Genomic DNA, 16214 nt, shown 5'->3' on the forward strand with positions numbered 1-16214 from the left:
ACAGCGGACCTGTTGGACCGTCGGTGTCTCGACTCCAACTGTTGAGCTAAATCGTTAAGTCGGATGTTTCGTTGGGGATGCCGGAGGGAGAGAGAGTGATGCCGACACCAATGACTTTAAAAAGTAACTCCGCCTCCTTCGGGCTCAACCGTCCAGACAAGTTGAAAGAAAATCCAAGGAGATCCACGCGACCACCGCCAACGGTGAGGATTTTTATTGGCTGAGCAAACGCGATCGTTGCTCCGCCCTCAGACTGCCTCTTCCATTTACTCCCACGCGCCTTCATTTCTCCATTACTGGACCGGTCAGTATTGTTTTTCCCTGATTTTTTTAAATCATTAATTCATTTTTATAAATTCGGGAATTTTATTTTTATAATTATCGGGGAGACATTAAATTATTGGGGTGAAATGGAATTGTGAAAATTCGTTACTTGTGGGGAAAAATTAATAATGGAATCGAGTGGATTTTAGAGATTGTTTAAATTTTATTCGTAATTCGTATGGAATCGTGGCAAAATCAATTTTATAATTAAAATGGAAGAGGCGAGGACTGAGGGTGAAATAGAATTGATTTGTTTTTTTTTTCGTGCTCACACGGAAAATTTATTGGACAATTGAGGGATTGAGGATATTTTATGTTTTTTTTTTTGCATTTTCAAGGAATTTTTGCTATTATTGATTTTGGAGTGGGGGGTTGAGAAAAAAATTTCAGGTAGTGATGATTTTGAAGTTTCAATTACTTGAAAATTCTCCACAACTTGTACTTGAAATCCGCGAAAATTTTGTGGATCTTAAGATTTAATAAATTCCTTCTCAACTGGAATAAAAATGGGATTAAGCCAATAATTATTTTACCAACAATAAATCAGTGGCCAAGTGATAATTAAGATAATCAAATTTTTTTCGATTCCAGTTTTGAGTCGATATCTCGGAACAGAAGCAGCATATCGATTTTTTCGCATAAACATTTTCCATAGAAAAAGATTCTACCTACAAAAAAGGTCCTTTTGAAAATATCATAATCTCCCATAAATTTCGAGGAATCAGGTAAAAACTATGGCCTGGAAAAAAATCACTCATCCTATTTTACCACTTCACAACCAAAATCAGTCACTGCGACTTAATTGGATATTTTAATAACAAAAAATAATTTTTTTATCGTTCCTTCTTCTAAGATAATAATTCGAAAAACATTGTGATTCGTTACGGTAAACCTATCAATTAACAATTACAACTCAAGAGAAAAATGTTGAAACATACACAATAGACTAGAAATCCGGTCATGAATAGATGGTATAATAAATAACTAGGCATTTCGATGTTTTGTCGTCACGTGGCGTGTTCCCCTGGTTTTCGCCCTGTAAGAGCGATGAGTGAACATTGGAATCACGTGTCGTGATTGTAGTTTATGGGTAGCTGATTGGCTGAGCGTGGGACGGGTTTGCGGACGATTCATCAGAAAGGGAAGTAGGAGCTAAATAAAGAGAAACCAGAGATTAAGAATGGAAAATGGGGCTAGAGTAGGGGAACTTGACTATTTCTGTATCCACACCCTGATCCTAGTTTTCATTTCGTAATTGTCAATACCCATGACATCATACTACAATAATTACAACTTTTATTTAATTTTTTGCCTGAAATTATAACCCCCGGGTAAAAAAAAATTGTAATCGGAATATTGTTTCCGAATTTTCAAAAAATTTGTGGAAAACTTTTCAGAAAATTTTTTTTATAATTTCTATGTCCTTTTTTTTGGGAATATTGAAAAATAAAAAAAGTAATAAAACAAGAGTATAAGTAAAAAAAAAAAATTATATTCACAAAAATTTCTAGAATATTATAAAAAAAAATGTCCGAAACAAATTTTTCAAAAAATTTTCAAAACATTTTCTTGTTTTTTTTTGTTTCAAGAGAAAAATTCTCTGAAAAGTTTTCCAGAAATTTTTTGAAAATTTGGAGAAAATATTCCGATTACATTTTTTTTTCGGGTGCACATCCTAGTCCGCCTAAAAATCGAAACAAACTTCTAAGTCCCGATTTCACTGAATCTTCATTAACATTCGTGTCGACTTAAAATTTTCTCAACATCATATTAACACATGAATATTTCCTTATATTTCATAAAAATCCTATTGTTCAAAGGAGGAAGAAAATATAGAGGCATAATTCATCCACAATTTGGGCATTATCTGCTTTAATCTATGAGAAGATAAATCCGGTGTAATCGATTTAATGAAATTGATAGTATGATTGAAACTCTGCACCCAAAATTGCACAATCCATCAAAAAATTTCCCTTAAAAATGCCCAACCACTCCTCCCGATGTTTCCACCCTCCACGTTACAATAAATTATTTTCATTCATCCCCAGCAACTATTCAACATCAACAACTCCCAGGAGTGAATTTCATCATCTCGAACGTCTCAATTCTATTCTCATTCTACTAACCCAAAGAGTCACAAGCAAATTTCTCCGTCAACGTCTTCACAAAAATCCTAGTCCCACTGGCATAGAGTGATCAATTGGCCCCCTAGGTAAATGGTTGGGAGGTCTCGGGTCAGTAATCTGTAAAAAAAAAAATCCTCCAAAGTATCTAGTGGAGTTTATTGGCCAATTCTACTGGTGTTGGCATACCCACTGGTAAATTCACTGAGGCCTGAGTGAATGTTTTGGGACTTACACCCATGGGACACGAAACATTTGTGCTTCCCCTCTTTTCAATTATCCAAAAGGGTGAACCTAACAGCGAAGTCAAATTGCGATTTTCGAGTGGGAGGGCAGAGAGTTGTCACCTGGAGGCGTTCGAGTCAAACATCCCACAGGACCATGGGACAAGACTTCAACCTAATTGTTCACCATTGAATGTGTTTTCTCTTCCGTGTTATAGGGCGTTGAATTTTTTTTTCTTCATTGAATAACAAAAGGGGAGGAGAGGGATGCATTTACAAGCAATTCGTTTGAATGTATTGTGATGACTATTACTCATGCATTGACGTATTTTGACAAGTTTGTCGAGGTAGACACTGACGAGAGTTTACCCACCTACTGAGCAAGAACAATTTATTGGTGAAGGAGTTGGACTGATGTCCACTCTGCACGTCTTTGGGAAATTATGATGATTCATTTTTTAATTTTTATCTCACATTCCTTCGACCTGGTGAAGGTGGAACGATTGATCAAGACTTTAGATCTTTGGATCTGATCACTATGTCCGTTCCATTCGGAATATTAACTTGTAAATAATTGTATCAACTAAGTTTTTACTGCGCCAGTCCAGTAAATGGAATTACAAACTATTCTTGAGATATTTTAGAGAAACTCCTTGACCGAATGAAAAAAAATGATAAAAAACACAAAATTAAAAAATCGAAAAAATGAAAAAATGAAAAAAATAAATTTAAAATATTTAAAAATATTTAGATCTTGAAGAAGGTACGACCGGAAGAAAATACTTCAGGCTTTTCCAACGATATTACCAATAAACTAAAAAATTCAAAGATCCAAATAAAACCATTCAAAAAATTCCCCGTAATACCACATATTCCATCACAATTCGCTATCACTAACGCAATCGAATATTCAATGAATCAATTATTTTTCCTCATTACCGAGGAACCTCCGTTGATTTTCAGCGAAGGGAATAGTATTAAATAAAAAGGCGTAAATGCATAAGTACAGGGGCAAAACGAATTCAAAGGTATAACGTATTCGTAGCCGGAAATTTCTGTGGCTATTCAGCGGAAACAGTTTCAAGTTTATCTTCATTCCTTCGTTCGCTGCAATTTTACATTTATTAAGACTTTAAGGCATGGTCAATAGCTCATGTTGAAAAGGAAGAAGTGGGGGAGGAGGGGGTTGAAGTTAGAGAGGGTCGCCTACGGTTAATTGTCGGGGCATTTAATGAGCACTCTTTGACGCGCCGCAGCAACACAACGCACGCAGGAGAGGAAGTTGAAACTCTTTACCTCTCTCACCTTCTCATGCATCTAGGTAATAGCCTTTCCGCCTTCCCCGCTCTTCACGCCATTCTACAAACGGTTTTCTCAAACGTTTCACGCACACGCAGAGCTGAAACACAGGTAGATGCCCGTGCCCCTTTCCCAGGTGGATATGGGCTCGTAAAAATCTGTATATTCTCAAATGCTATTGCGTGAAACCGAGTGATTGAGGTGTTCGAAGCTTTTATCATTTATTTTTATCATTTTCCTTATTGTTTTTTTCAATGGAAGTTGAAATGCTCGGTTCTGCTAGGTTTGGATGAATAAAATTGATTAACCAATAATTTACTAATTATTAGATAAAAAATTAAATAATTTTGTATTTTTAAAGATTTACCGGGGATTTTCACGGGGATTTTCGCAGCTATTTTTTATGCCCTTTATTCATTATTTTGATTTTAGTCTTCGTGTTCTTCTGTTGGTGAACTACTGTCTTCATGTTGCATCAGTACAATGGATAACTCGTTAGTATTTCGACGAGTTTTCCTGTAGCGGTGGGAAAAGTGTGGAAAACAGAAAAACCGGAATTAAATAGCCTCGACCTTTTTTGTGCCCTTCGTGAACTAAAATTTGGGGCCCTAAATGCCATTGATCGTGGTCTCTCTGTATTTGCATTGTGCTGGCCCGTGTTCGAAGCCACTCAAATTATTGTCACGACAATGGTGTCGGCTCACATCACAGGTAAAAATTGACCACCGCCATTTTGATACAATGCCGACAAAGCCACACCGCCATTTTGATTTAGTGACCGCAATTGTCAATAGGGTGATTGTTATGTACAACAGAAGTCATTTCGTATCCTTTCCGGGGGGCATAATAGGGAGTTATGTTTGAAATACCACCATGAGTCCTTTGACCAGTGTGGGAAAAAAAATCAGGTTGCGAAGGTGAAAGGTGTAGGTGAAGTGACCTGTCGGTTGGAAGGTTTATGGTCAAATTCATGCCAGATATCTGAGATTACAGGGGAGATTGCTAGCGCCTGTACAAAACCTTCAACATTAAATCAGAGGTGACTGTGAATAAGGCAGGACGTGATGACGAGACCATCGATAATTGAAAAATTAAAAGAGTGTCAATAAGGCAGATCGCGAGGCCGATTTTCAAAGATCGATTTGAAGCTCAAAATGTGTTAGGCCCAAATTTTTCCACCTGTCAGGCACCCGACCGGCCAGAAAAAAGATCGGGCCCCCTCAGGTCCCCTCAGGCCACCAGGTTAAATTCTAGTTAAATTTTGGAATAGAACTTAGTCGGTCAAGTATCGTCGGATAATAATCACTCAAGTATTTTCGTCAACAGTAAAAACTCTTGGAAATATGTGTATACGTAAAAAACCTTAAAATAACTGGGATTTTGCAAGAATTTATAAAGCACACTTATTATCATAATTTCTATTGAATAATAATTTACTTTTAGATTGCCCCCCGTGACGAGGAAAAAGCGATGGCGCTGCTATTCTCGTAACCTAGCGGTACGTCTAAAAATTACACGACGTTAACTCGATCGTTGATCCAAACATGGCCACATAACACTACAAACTCGACTAATCCCCTTCTAAATCGAAAACTCTCATCAGTCTTTGTTCAAAGTACATCGGAATAAATTATTCCCCGTTAATAATATCGTGGCATTAATTTTTTGTCACTTTTAGTTTGTTGTTACGACGACAAAGAAAGTGCCAGTGGAATGTTGAGTTGTGATAAGGGGGGATGAATGAAAAGTGATGGAGTGCATATGTTTGATGTTTTAAGTGAAGTTATTGAAATTTATATTGTTATTGAGGAATAGATTAATTGTTGCTCAGCTTGTTATAAAATGGAGGACGCACGCGATTCGCAGGTCCAGTCGCGTACAAATGTAACAAAAACACTTTATGAGTTGAGTGTTATTTCAGTAGCTAGGAAATTCATGAGACATAAAAAATGTCTTACATATTTACCCGACAATGTTCTCTTCGACGTATGTCATCAGGTATTTGTTTTTCTTTTAAATCTAGAGATTGTAAAGATTATGATTAATCCTTAAGGATTTTTAGTATTCGTCGAGATTATTGATAGAGACATTGATAATCGGTCATCAATTTTTATTTGACCTTTTCAGACAACGTTTCATATTTATTTGAGCAATTAGCATTCTTCAATAATTTTATTATCATTACTGATTGGATTTTACGTCATCTGAGACGTGAAAATTACTTCAGCTTCAATAAAATGTAAAATAATATATAATAATAGAATCCAACTGTTTTGGATGTGACTCAGCATCCATCTAATCGTTTTATTTATAATTCACTTGAATTCTTTACACAATGGATTTGATTATTTTGTCTGGGTCGATGGATCGAATAGGTCAACAGGAATTTTTATGAAAAAATTATGTTTATATTGTTAATAGTTTCAAGAAATTTGGAAAATGGTGTACATTGTTTGGATTTTTTTTTTTTGTTCAGCTTTATAAGGAGAAAAGACTCTGCGCGCTAGCTTGTGAGTTCAGTGACATGGATGCATTCTCGAAAATGCTCAAAGTCCGGAATAGGACGATCGACTTGTTGCAGATGTTTCAAGTGAGTTTCAATTGAGCCAATTCGATTAAATAATTATGAGAAATGCCAATTTTCCGCATCGATGCACATAAATTACTCTAATTCCACCTGTGAAAATATTGTAACTCTTTCTTCAGTGATTATTAATAAATATATTTTTAACGATATGCATATTCACAATGAAAGGAGGAAATTAAATGAGAATACAATATTTCGTTGATATGGCCCATGACCTTCACCTAAACTAACAACTCGGCGGTGGCTAAGTGGAAGGCTTTGGCGTTATCTATTTCAATCTGATTTTATCTCTTTTGCGTGAAAAACTAGCTCTCCAACTTTTCCCTGCATATATTGTTTATTCCCTCTGATATTTGCTTGCTTCCGAAATTACCTAATTCTAACTAACAAAGATTCCACTTTTGATTTTTCCAGTCTCTCATGGATCATGGCACAAAAATAGCGAAAGACCTGGCGCTTAGTTACAGTATATGCTGCCTAGAACTGGGAATGAAGTCGTACGCTAAGAAGAAGGTGATAAATTTCGGTATTCGGCTTGGAAATTTTTTGAGTGACTGCGGCTGGTATTCGGAAAGTGAGAAGGTCCTAAATGCCTGTAAAAATCTCTGTACAATGCCCACATCTCAGGAACTTGAGACACACGAGATGCTGAGTCTTACTTTGGATTGTTGTCACAAATTGTTGCGTGCTCAGGCAGCGTACTGTGCCTTCAAAGGGGCTGCCGAGACGTACGAATTAGCTCTAGCCACAGTGAAAAAATTGAAAGTAACTGGCTGCAAGATTTGCAGTCTTGCAGCGCTTTACGCCGGATTCAGTGTATTATTTTTCATAAGAAGTGAGTATGATCAAGCTTACAGATGGAGTGTAGCAGCTCTCGAAGAGCTTGGACCAACGTTGCCAGCTCGTGTTACAATAGATGTCCTCAGACAAGCAGCTAAATCTTGTGTGGTCAAACGAGAATTCCAAAAGGCTGGATTGCTCATTCGACAAGCAGTTTATCTAGCTCGCGAAGTCTTTGACACTGATCACCCAAAGTACTCCGATGTTCTCATAGATTATGGATTCTATTTGTTGAACTCTGACAGCATTATTAACAGTGTCTCTGTCTATAAGACTGCACTAGAAATAAGAAAAACAATCTTTGGAAAATCGAACTTACATGTCGCAATAGCACACGAGGATCTAGCATATGCTCTATACGTTCAAGACTACAGCTCCGGTAGATTTACACCAGCCAACGATCACGCGAGCAAAGCCATCGAAATAATGGAGAGATTATTACCCGGTGAACATCTCATGTTGGCGAGTGCTAAACGAGTCAAGGCCCTCATCTTGGAGGAAATTGCTCTCGACAATGCTCCAACAACTGAGGAAGATTTGTTAGTGAAATCGGAGGATTTGCACTTATCTGCTCTGCAACTGGCACAAACCGCATTTGGTGAACGCAATGTACAGACTGCCAAGCACTACGGCAATTTGGGAAGATTGTATCAGAGCATGAGGAGATACGATGAAGCTGAAATGATGCATTTGAAAGCTATCAAAATTAAGGAAGAGCTCTTGGGTTCCGTGGATTATGAAGTCGGTCTCAGCATTGGTCACCTTGCATCCCTTTACAATTTCCATATGGCGAGATACAGGGATGCTGAGCAATTGTATCATCGCAGCATCGCCATCAATTTAAAATTATTTGGAGAGAGCTACAGTGGTTTGGAATACGATTACCGTGGTCTTCAACATCTTTACACTGAAATGGGAGAGTTTGATAAAGTCGATGAGTACCAAGACATACTGAATCTGTGGAAAGAGCTGAGAGATCAGCATGCAGAGTCCGAGGACCCACCAATCGATCTCCACAAACGTCCTGAGCCCATACAGAAAATTATAGACACGTTTTTCTCGGTGTAACTTCATCACAATGGAATATTATCTATTTAGATATCCACGGACACTTCGACTCAGTGCTGCATACTATTAAGTCATGAGCTGGTTTTTCTCGCACACGACTTGTATATTTGATCCTGAAGAAAATTCGGGAGCTCTAATCTGTTCATGTATAAAAATTATCGATTAATTATCCCAACTAACTTTCAGACCATTTAGTTAAGTCTCGGTATAAGATACGTAAAAACGATAATTAAACAATTCTTATCTTAAAGTATCTTATATGACGACTTAATGGTACTGACAAATGGACTTCACAAAGAATCATGTCACAAAGTGCGGCGCACACCGACTAGTTCCATCAATTCTATGTAATTTTTTAATGAATTAATTGGTTAAAGGATTACACAAAATTGCCAGAAAATTTGCTCCACTACCAAATTACACTAAAGAACGGAACAAATATATTAGAAATGAGAACATTTCAGAACTGATTGACTTTATCGATTCAATTTTCTATTCTTTCTATTTTATTTGTAATTGTAATTCTCTCTCGTGGTTGGTGAAATTACCTTCTGTTTGTTAAGTAGTCAATCTGGAACTCGTTAAATTCTTTACCCAATAACGGTAAAAATCTTGGATATGATTTTAATTATCTTATCATTGTTGTTCGAAATGTGGACAGATTAGTATAATTTTTATACGAAATAAGATACGATGCAACTAAATAATTTTTACTTTTAGTTCACGAGGTTGGCGAGTTTTATGAGCTAATAATGAGAGGATTGGAAGACATTGAATATAGGCAATTCCTGGAAAATTCAGTAATTCGATGGATCTCCACTCTAATAATAGCAAACTGATAAATCCTCGTCATTTATTCAGTGATAACTGAGGCAAATGAAAATAAAATAATAATGACGATAAAGAGGGCTTGAAGATAGGGTATGAAAAATCGAGAGGATGAAAAAGTCACTTATGGTGGACGTTTGTAGATAGCTATTGTAATTTCAATTAAATAAATGAAGAGAGAAATAATAGGAGAAAAATTAGAACATTTCATTGAGATTTTTTTGTAAATATCTCAGGAAGGAATGGGCTTAGAACAAAATGGTTCTTCAATTTTTTTGCCAGAACTGTAAGAAAAAACCAGTTCTTGCAGAAAAAAATACTCTGTTAAAACCAATTTGAGTCGACAGCTTTCCTCCGAATGGTATGTAATTCTGTTTTTAGAAATTTATCGAACATTGTATATTTGTATTTTGATAAGAAACAGGAGTGGAAAATAGAAAAACAGAGAGAGTTGCGGTGAAATACTACATCATAATTTTTAAGACCAAAACATTCTTTAAATGGAACATAAAAACAAGTTTTTTGCATCAACCGGTAGACTCATTTTTTTAAGTTTAATCTAGTAATAGTTTCGGCGTTTCTGCTACAATTTATCCCACCAGTCTACCTGGCAGGAATTTAAACTCGATATATGGCGCATGTAGGACAACGAACTTACCCATTGCGCCAAAACACCGGAAATTACTTATATTTCAAATGAATATTATATGTTGAACGTGAAAAAATCGTACTGTACATATCCTTCTTTTCCTATTCAATCCAAAATCCCATTCAACGATTTCCTGTGACATCACAAGATGTGGTACCCTATATAAATTTTCTTTTTCGTTCTGTATTCCCCCCAATAATCGAGCTGACAAGTGTCTTTGAATTTATGTAGTGTAATTAATTTGGCTTTCATTCAAGATATTTTTTCCCGGGTGAATAACTCCAGGTATCTCAGACAACAAATCAAAAAATTGTACCTCTCGGTGTTTCAACGGTTAAACGCTTTTCATATTAAAACACTAATTCGGTCGTTCCCATTGAAAAGCTTTAATATTCCATCATTGAATTACAATGAACACGAATGTCATACACAAGTTCAATAATTTACAGAAAAATCGGAAAGAGGAATTAATTACTCAATTAATTAATCAGACTAGCAAAAAACAAATTTTATCAATTTTCAAAACATCTCATTGAACACGAGAAAAACATGCTAAAAAATTATGTTATTGAGCCCAGCGTTTAATTTATTTCTCTTTAAAATTTAACATATTAACATTCATTTTCCGCGAATCTGTATATTATGCACATTCTGTTGGCCCCAATAACATGAATCTTAAGTAGTTCTCCTTTCAGTGACTTTTACAATCATTGTTTTCAATATTTTCTCTTTTTCATTATTGTTAAAATATATTTCTGCAGCCAAATGGTGAAAAATCTGCGAGACTGTGAAAATATTTCCACTAATTCGCAAATATTTTCAAAACTGGATTCAGAGAGAAATGTCACACTCCTCTCAATGCATCTACAGTTTAAATCCGATATTCATAATCCTCTACCTTCCACCGTTCGATTTTACTCTCGAGAAATATAATTTATCCTCCCTTCGCGATACAAACATTTGAATTTTATAATACAACCACTACCGAGTCACTTGCACATGATTTTTCTACTCAATTTTGTTTGAAGTTACCACCAAAATTGCAATTGCACATTTTTGGTGAATGTTTAAGAATCTTTTGTGTTATTTATTCTATCTAAAAAAATATCAAATAACAACGATAAGATTTATCATCAAGTTTAGACACAAACTATTAGTCTGGTGTGTGAGGTGGTTCTTGACTGAAATATGGGGCTGTATCCGGAACAAGTAAAGTATGGCAAACCCCACAGACACGTGATGGCCTCTGTTTTGGACCACTATTTACAACATGTGTCAAGCAATTTTGACAGAATATATGCCCACAATGGCGGCAATGTACCTGTAAACAAAGAATATGTCTCATAATCTTCCTGCCAACATAAAAATTTTTAAACCAATTATCGATACAATTCCTAAAAATTCTTAATAATCGTTTAGTAATCACCCTTTTCTTTCCAATTGTGAAAGCCACGTGACAAGTTGGACACTCATCAACATCTTCTTCATGCTGCCATCGTACTTCACTCCCAGACTCCCTAATTTTTTCCAGTTGAACCTCAATAGAAAACAAAAAAAAAAATCACGATTACAGGATAAAGAAAAATCGACGTTCTCTTAAACACAGATAAAGTGATACTTAAATACCTGCAAAGATTGAGACAGCCTCACGAAGTCCTTCTGCACTTCTCCGCTGGTGTCCAAGACCTTCTGCAAATTGGTGACCCTCTGCTTCAATTCAGCAATAGTGGTCTCTCCCTCCTGCTTGTCCTTCAACGCCTCCTCGAGTTCCCTCTCCAGACTCTGCAGCTTCATCTCTTTCTCGGTAATCATCTGCTCCCTAAGTAGCCCCACTTCGTACCTCAACGTAGACTCTTTCTCCTGAGCCACCTCCTGTGCGACTCTCGCTGTGATCAAGTCTTCCCTCATCTTTAGCAGACTCAGATGAAGCTCCTCCACATTATTCGGCATGTTAATACTCTCAGATTGCAGCTGTTCAGAATGCTTGCTGTATTTTCCCACGAGAATCTCATTTTCCCTCTGAAGCTCCATAAGATGTTTCTGGACCTCTTCTCTTCCTATCGTCAACTTCCTCAGCTCTTCCGTAACAGTCTGATAGGTCTGGAAAAACTGCTGTTTTAGTTCCTGGAGTGTCTGCTGGGCCAATTGTGAAGCTGCCGTTAATTCTGTCACTTTCATCTTATGCTCCTCTTTCTTCTCATTCCACTTTTCCTCCATTCCTTTTCTGAATTCAACCTCTTTGCAGAGTTCCTCCCTTTGGGCTTGGAGGGCTTTATCAGACTCTGCTAATTTTTTCTCAAAATCTTTAGCTGTTGTCTGCATCTTCACCAGTTGAGCCTCGTAATTCATGCACATGTCGCATGTGTTCTCGTTATCCGGATCCAAACGCCTTTGAAGCTGTTGATTTTGCTCCTCTTTACATTTTTGAAGCTCGTCATCTGTTGAACGTAACTTCTCCTTTAGAGCTTTTATCTCCTCTTCAAGAGGGACCACAAGTGATCTTAAGACTTCTGCATCCTCCTGCGCCTGGAATAAGAGTTTAAAATTCAAAGTAATTGTAGGGGGTGAATAAATTCGTCGCCGCTATTTTTTTTCTGTTTTAGAGTCCTGGAAGCTTTAAAATCAGTTAATACAGTGCCATTAATATTTACATTCTTATTTTACATGAAGTCTTTTATGGGTCACTCATTTTTATCATGTTCACAAATTCATACAAGCCCAACCGTGTCAATTCGATCAACAATTGGTCAAAAAAATTGAATTGATATGAAGAATATTGATAATAAGAAAAATAATGAAAGCAATATTTAATGAGCGTGCAATCTCAAGCATACGTACATATTTCTTTACCTTCCTCATGCTCTCCTCGAGATTTTCAGGGCCTAGAGAAAGAGCATCGGCCCCCAATTGCGATGCGACCTTTCTTGCCAAAGTTTTTGTGACATGTGACAGAGATATTGGCGGACCGTCCTGCGGTGCATCCTTGACAATCTGTGACTTGATCATTGAATTCTCCTCCTCTAATTTTGTTATATAAGCCCGCAACTTCTGAACTTCATTCTCCAACTGTTCACGAGTACAGGCGGACTCCTCCATCGTGTCCTGAATCACTTGTTGGAGTGATGCAATCTCCTGCTGAGCCTTCTCCGTCTCTAAATCAATATCAGACTCAAGGCGAAGGTTGGCGACAACAAGCTGACTCTTTGCATCGTCCAATTCGTTCTTGAGTTTTGTCACTAACTCTTGAAGGTCTGTATTCTCTTTGGATCGTCTTTTCAGTTCTTCTGCAATTTTAACATGTATTTTTCTCGACTCGTGGGGATAATGATATACTTGAATGTCATGATGTTATCAGGCCAGCATTGTCATTAGCATTAATGCAGTGTTTCTCTCTTCGTGAAGCTTACCTTCTTTCTGGAGAAACAGCTCTTTCATTTTTGCTCGTTGTCCATTGAATTCTTCTCGCATGTGGGCGTTTTCCAACTTTAACCTTTCAATTCTTTTCTCCATGTTTTCTTCTGCTCCATAAATATTGGATAATGAAAATAAATACATAAAACCCACTGGTGATTATAATCATGCAAATGGTTGGAGAACTATTTTATTCTATTGTTATGAACTTGCTGTGATGAGGAAAATTAGAAAAATTGTAGACTCTAAATATAAAATAAGACGGTTTTTTTTAATGTAATCAGTTTTTTATTTTATTGTCCACAGGAATTATTAATGAGAGCAGATTTGAAAATATCGAATTGATTATAAAAAAAAGGAAGAGGCTATTAAAATTAGTAAATTGGAATATCCTTTCAATTTTTGTCTTGAAAATCTAATTGACAGAGAAATATAATGAAAATTTCTATTTATCAGCTCCAAACGTAGAATGAGAGGGCATTCCGCAATTGATTAATTATAGATAAGTTGGAATTGACCTACTTACGTAGAAATTCATAATTAACGATTTAAAATGGTATATCTTGATGGATTGGAAATCAATTGAAAGGGTATAGCATAATAGTGATGAAACAGAATTTTAACACAGCGGTAAAAATTTTTTGCTCCCCATTCAAATGACTTTAAAAAAGAAACTGATATTTTCTCGTACAAATTATTCTCTTTTGAAAGAAGTGAATTCAGTCTCTTTCTGAAAGAAGATTGAGCCCTGAGCCGAGCTGAGAAGATTTAACGATTACATGAACATCGACAAGTTTTTATAATAAATTGAAGCAGAATTCTTAAAATAAATATTATATGAACTACTATTTTATAGGAGTTTTATAATTGCTTCTGCTTCGGTAATCTCATCGAATCGCTTTGAAATCTAGAGAAACCAGTGAACCGGAATCGTCTAGTTTGATGGATTAGAAATCACTTTGAAGTATGCATTTCAATAAAAAAAATTCAGAGTGAAACTGGCAGAGGTAAATAATATATCGAAGAATAAAACTTTCTAATAAAAATTAGCATATTAATCCATATCGTGATTTTATGCCGCATTTTACGTTAAAAACCTCAAACACTGACAATAAAATCGATAATAAATAACGCTCAATGATAGTAAGAGGAGAAAATCAAAAAAAAAAAAATGAACACAATGATGGTTGAATGGTGAAATAATGGATGAAGAGTAAAATTGTACGTAGAAATTTGGAATGGCTCAAGTAAAGATGTAAATTGGAGGAGGCAATGTCAAAGATCATTGAGTATTAATTTCTTTCGACATTTGCAAGTTGATACAATCATGACATGAATGACAACAAAAAATATCGTCGGTGAATAATTATTTGGATATTTGATGACAGAATGAAAAAAAAAAACATCTGTACCGTCAGAGTCTTCCATTGGAGTCTGATTCGCCTGATTGTTCTCCATCTGAACCTGATAAATTAACACGCGAAAATAATTTCCTTGTCACAATGGAAAAATTAAGGCGATTATTTAAGTCGAGAATTTATCACGAAGCACCGTTGATATGTGGTGTAACTCCACATTGTTTAATTATTGTCAATAAGGAGTGGGTTATGCACGATGTGTCATACCCAGACCCAAATGTGGGGTTTTAATTATGACGATGAGATGTAATTAATTCGTCGATTTTTATAGCTTGATAAAAATATTTAATTGATAAGTTATTGGGAAACCGTGATTCACACACATACTTGATAACTGAAATGACATGGATGTTTTTGAAAATTAGTGGAGAGGACAGGATTTTTGAACAATCGATTGGTTATGTGAGTTATTGTCGATTTTGCCGACTGAGACACCGTTGTGTACAAAGAGGATTGACTAAAGCAGAGGCTAAGTTCTGGGGGTTTGAGTGACCCCACAGGCATTGGAGTATCTTACCCCAGGAGAGAGAGGGCGCATCACGCAATGCGCTGGCATGTCTGCCCGTCAGCCGGTAACTGCCTCAGTAGAATTCCCGCTGTCAGAGAGACCAGTCGACGAGGTAAATGTGATTTTCTGCGTTACGAAATTGTTCTTTTTTTTTTTATTATAACGCAGAAAGTAACATTCACCGCTTCGACGTGTTCCTTTGACAGCGATACTGGTACTGAGGCGGTTACCGAGTCAGCTGACGGGCAGACACCCCACCATTGCGGGTGGCCCCCTCTCTCCTTTGGGGTGGGGGACTGCGCGGCCAGTGGGGTCACTCAAACCCCCTCTACTTTAGTCAATCCTCTTTGCTCAGTGCTGGGGGTTTGAGCGACCCCCACCGGCATCGTAGTACCCCACCCCAACGGAGAGAGGGGGCCACACGGAATGGTGGGGTGTCTGCCCGTCAGCCGACTCAGTAACTGCCTCGCTAACGGCCGCAAGACATCTCAGTCAGTGCGATAAAAATCGTATCATCATCACTGCCTCGGTAGCAGTCCCGCTGTCAGAGGGACCAGTCGACGGGGTGAATGTCATTTTCAGCGTTACGAAATGAGGTTTTGTTTTTTATTATAAAGTTTCGAAATTTTATATTTCAGTGGATACCTCCTCCAATTTTCATGCTACCCTGATACCTTTTTGAAAATTTTGAATTTTTTAATTTCAGTGAATACCTCCTCAATTGTCATGCTCCCCTGATACTTTTTCAAAAAATTTGAATTTTCACATTTCAGCGAATACCTCCTCCATTTTCATGCTCTCCTGATACTTTTTCAAAAATTTCGAATTTTTTAATTTCACTGAATACCTCCTCAATTGTCATGCTCCCCTGATACTTTTTCAAAAAATTTGAATTTTCACATTTCAGCGAATACTTCCTCCATTTTCATGCTCCC

At 36.8% G+C, this 16214-nt stretch overlaps 2 protein-coding genes across 6 annotated transcripts; one reads left to right on the plus strand and one right to left on the minus strand.

Annotated features, from left to right (window-relative positions):
- The first annotated feature begins 5459 nt into the window (after positions 1 to 5459).
- Positions 5460 to 10547, plus strand: Pat1 (Protein interacting with APP tail-1). Its single transcript, XM_011307203.1, has 3 exons — positions 5460 to 5968; positions 6447 to 6560; positions 6972 to 10547. Exons 1-3 carry the CDS (start codon positions 5813 to 5815, stop codon positions 8463 to 8465), a joined length of 1764 nt encoding a protein of 587 aa, XP_011305505.1. The 5' UTR covers positions 5460 to 5812; the 3' UTR covers positions 8466 to 10547.
- Rbpn-5 (Rabaptin-5) lies at positions 10313 to 15481 on the minus strand. 5 transcript variants are annotated; one of them, XM_011307199.1, is made up of 7 exons: positions 15289 to 15481; positions 14766 to 14817; positions 13350 to 13460; positions 12781 to 13223; positions 11569 to 12468; positions 11369 to 11479; positions 10313 to 11263 (listed from the first exon to the last, which is right to left on the minus strand). In XM_011307199.1, the coding sequence occupies exons 1-7, from the start codon at positions 15325 to 15327 to the stop codon at positions 11096 to 11098; spliced, it is 1824 nt and encodes a 607-aa protein (XP_011305501.1). In that variant the 5' UTR covers positions 15328 to 15481; the 3' UTR covers positions 10313 to 11095. The 5 variants fall into 5 exon arrangements, with proteins under 5 accessions (XP_011305501.1, XP_011305502.1, XP_011305500.1 ...); XM_011307200.1 differs by having other exon boundaries at positions 12793 to 13226; XM_011307198.1 differs by having other exon boundaries at positions 12781 to 13226.
- Between the last annotated feature and the right edge of the window lie 733 nt (positions 15482 to 16214).

This window comes from Fopius arisanus, unplaced genomic scaffold (assembly GCF_000806365.1).
Source record: "Fopius arisanus strain USDA-PBARC FA_bdor unplaced genomic scaffold, ASM80636v1 scaffold00052, whole genome shotgun sequence".
NCBI lineage: Eukaryota > Metazoa > Arthropoda > Insecta > Hymenoptera > Braconidae > Fopius > Fopius arisanus.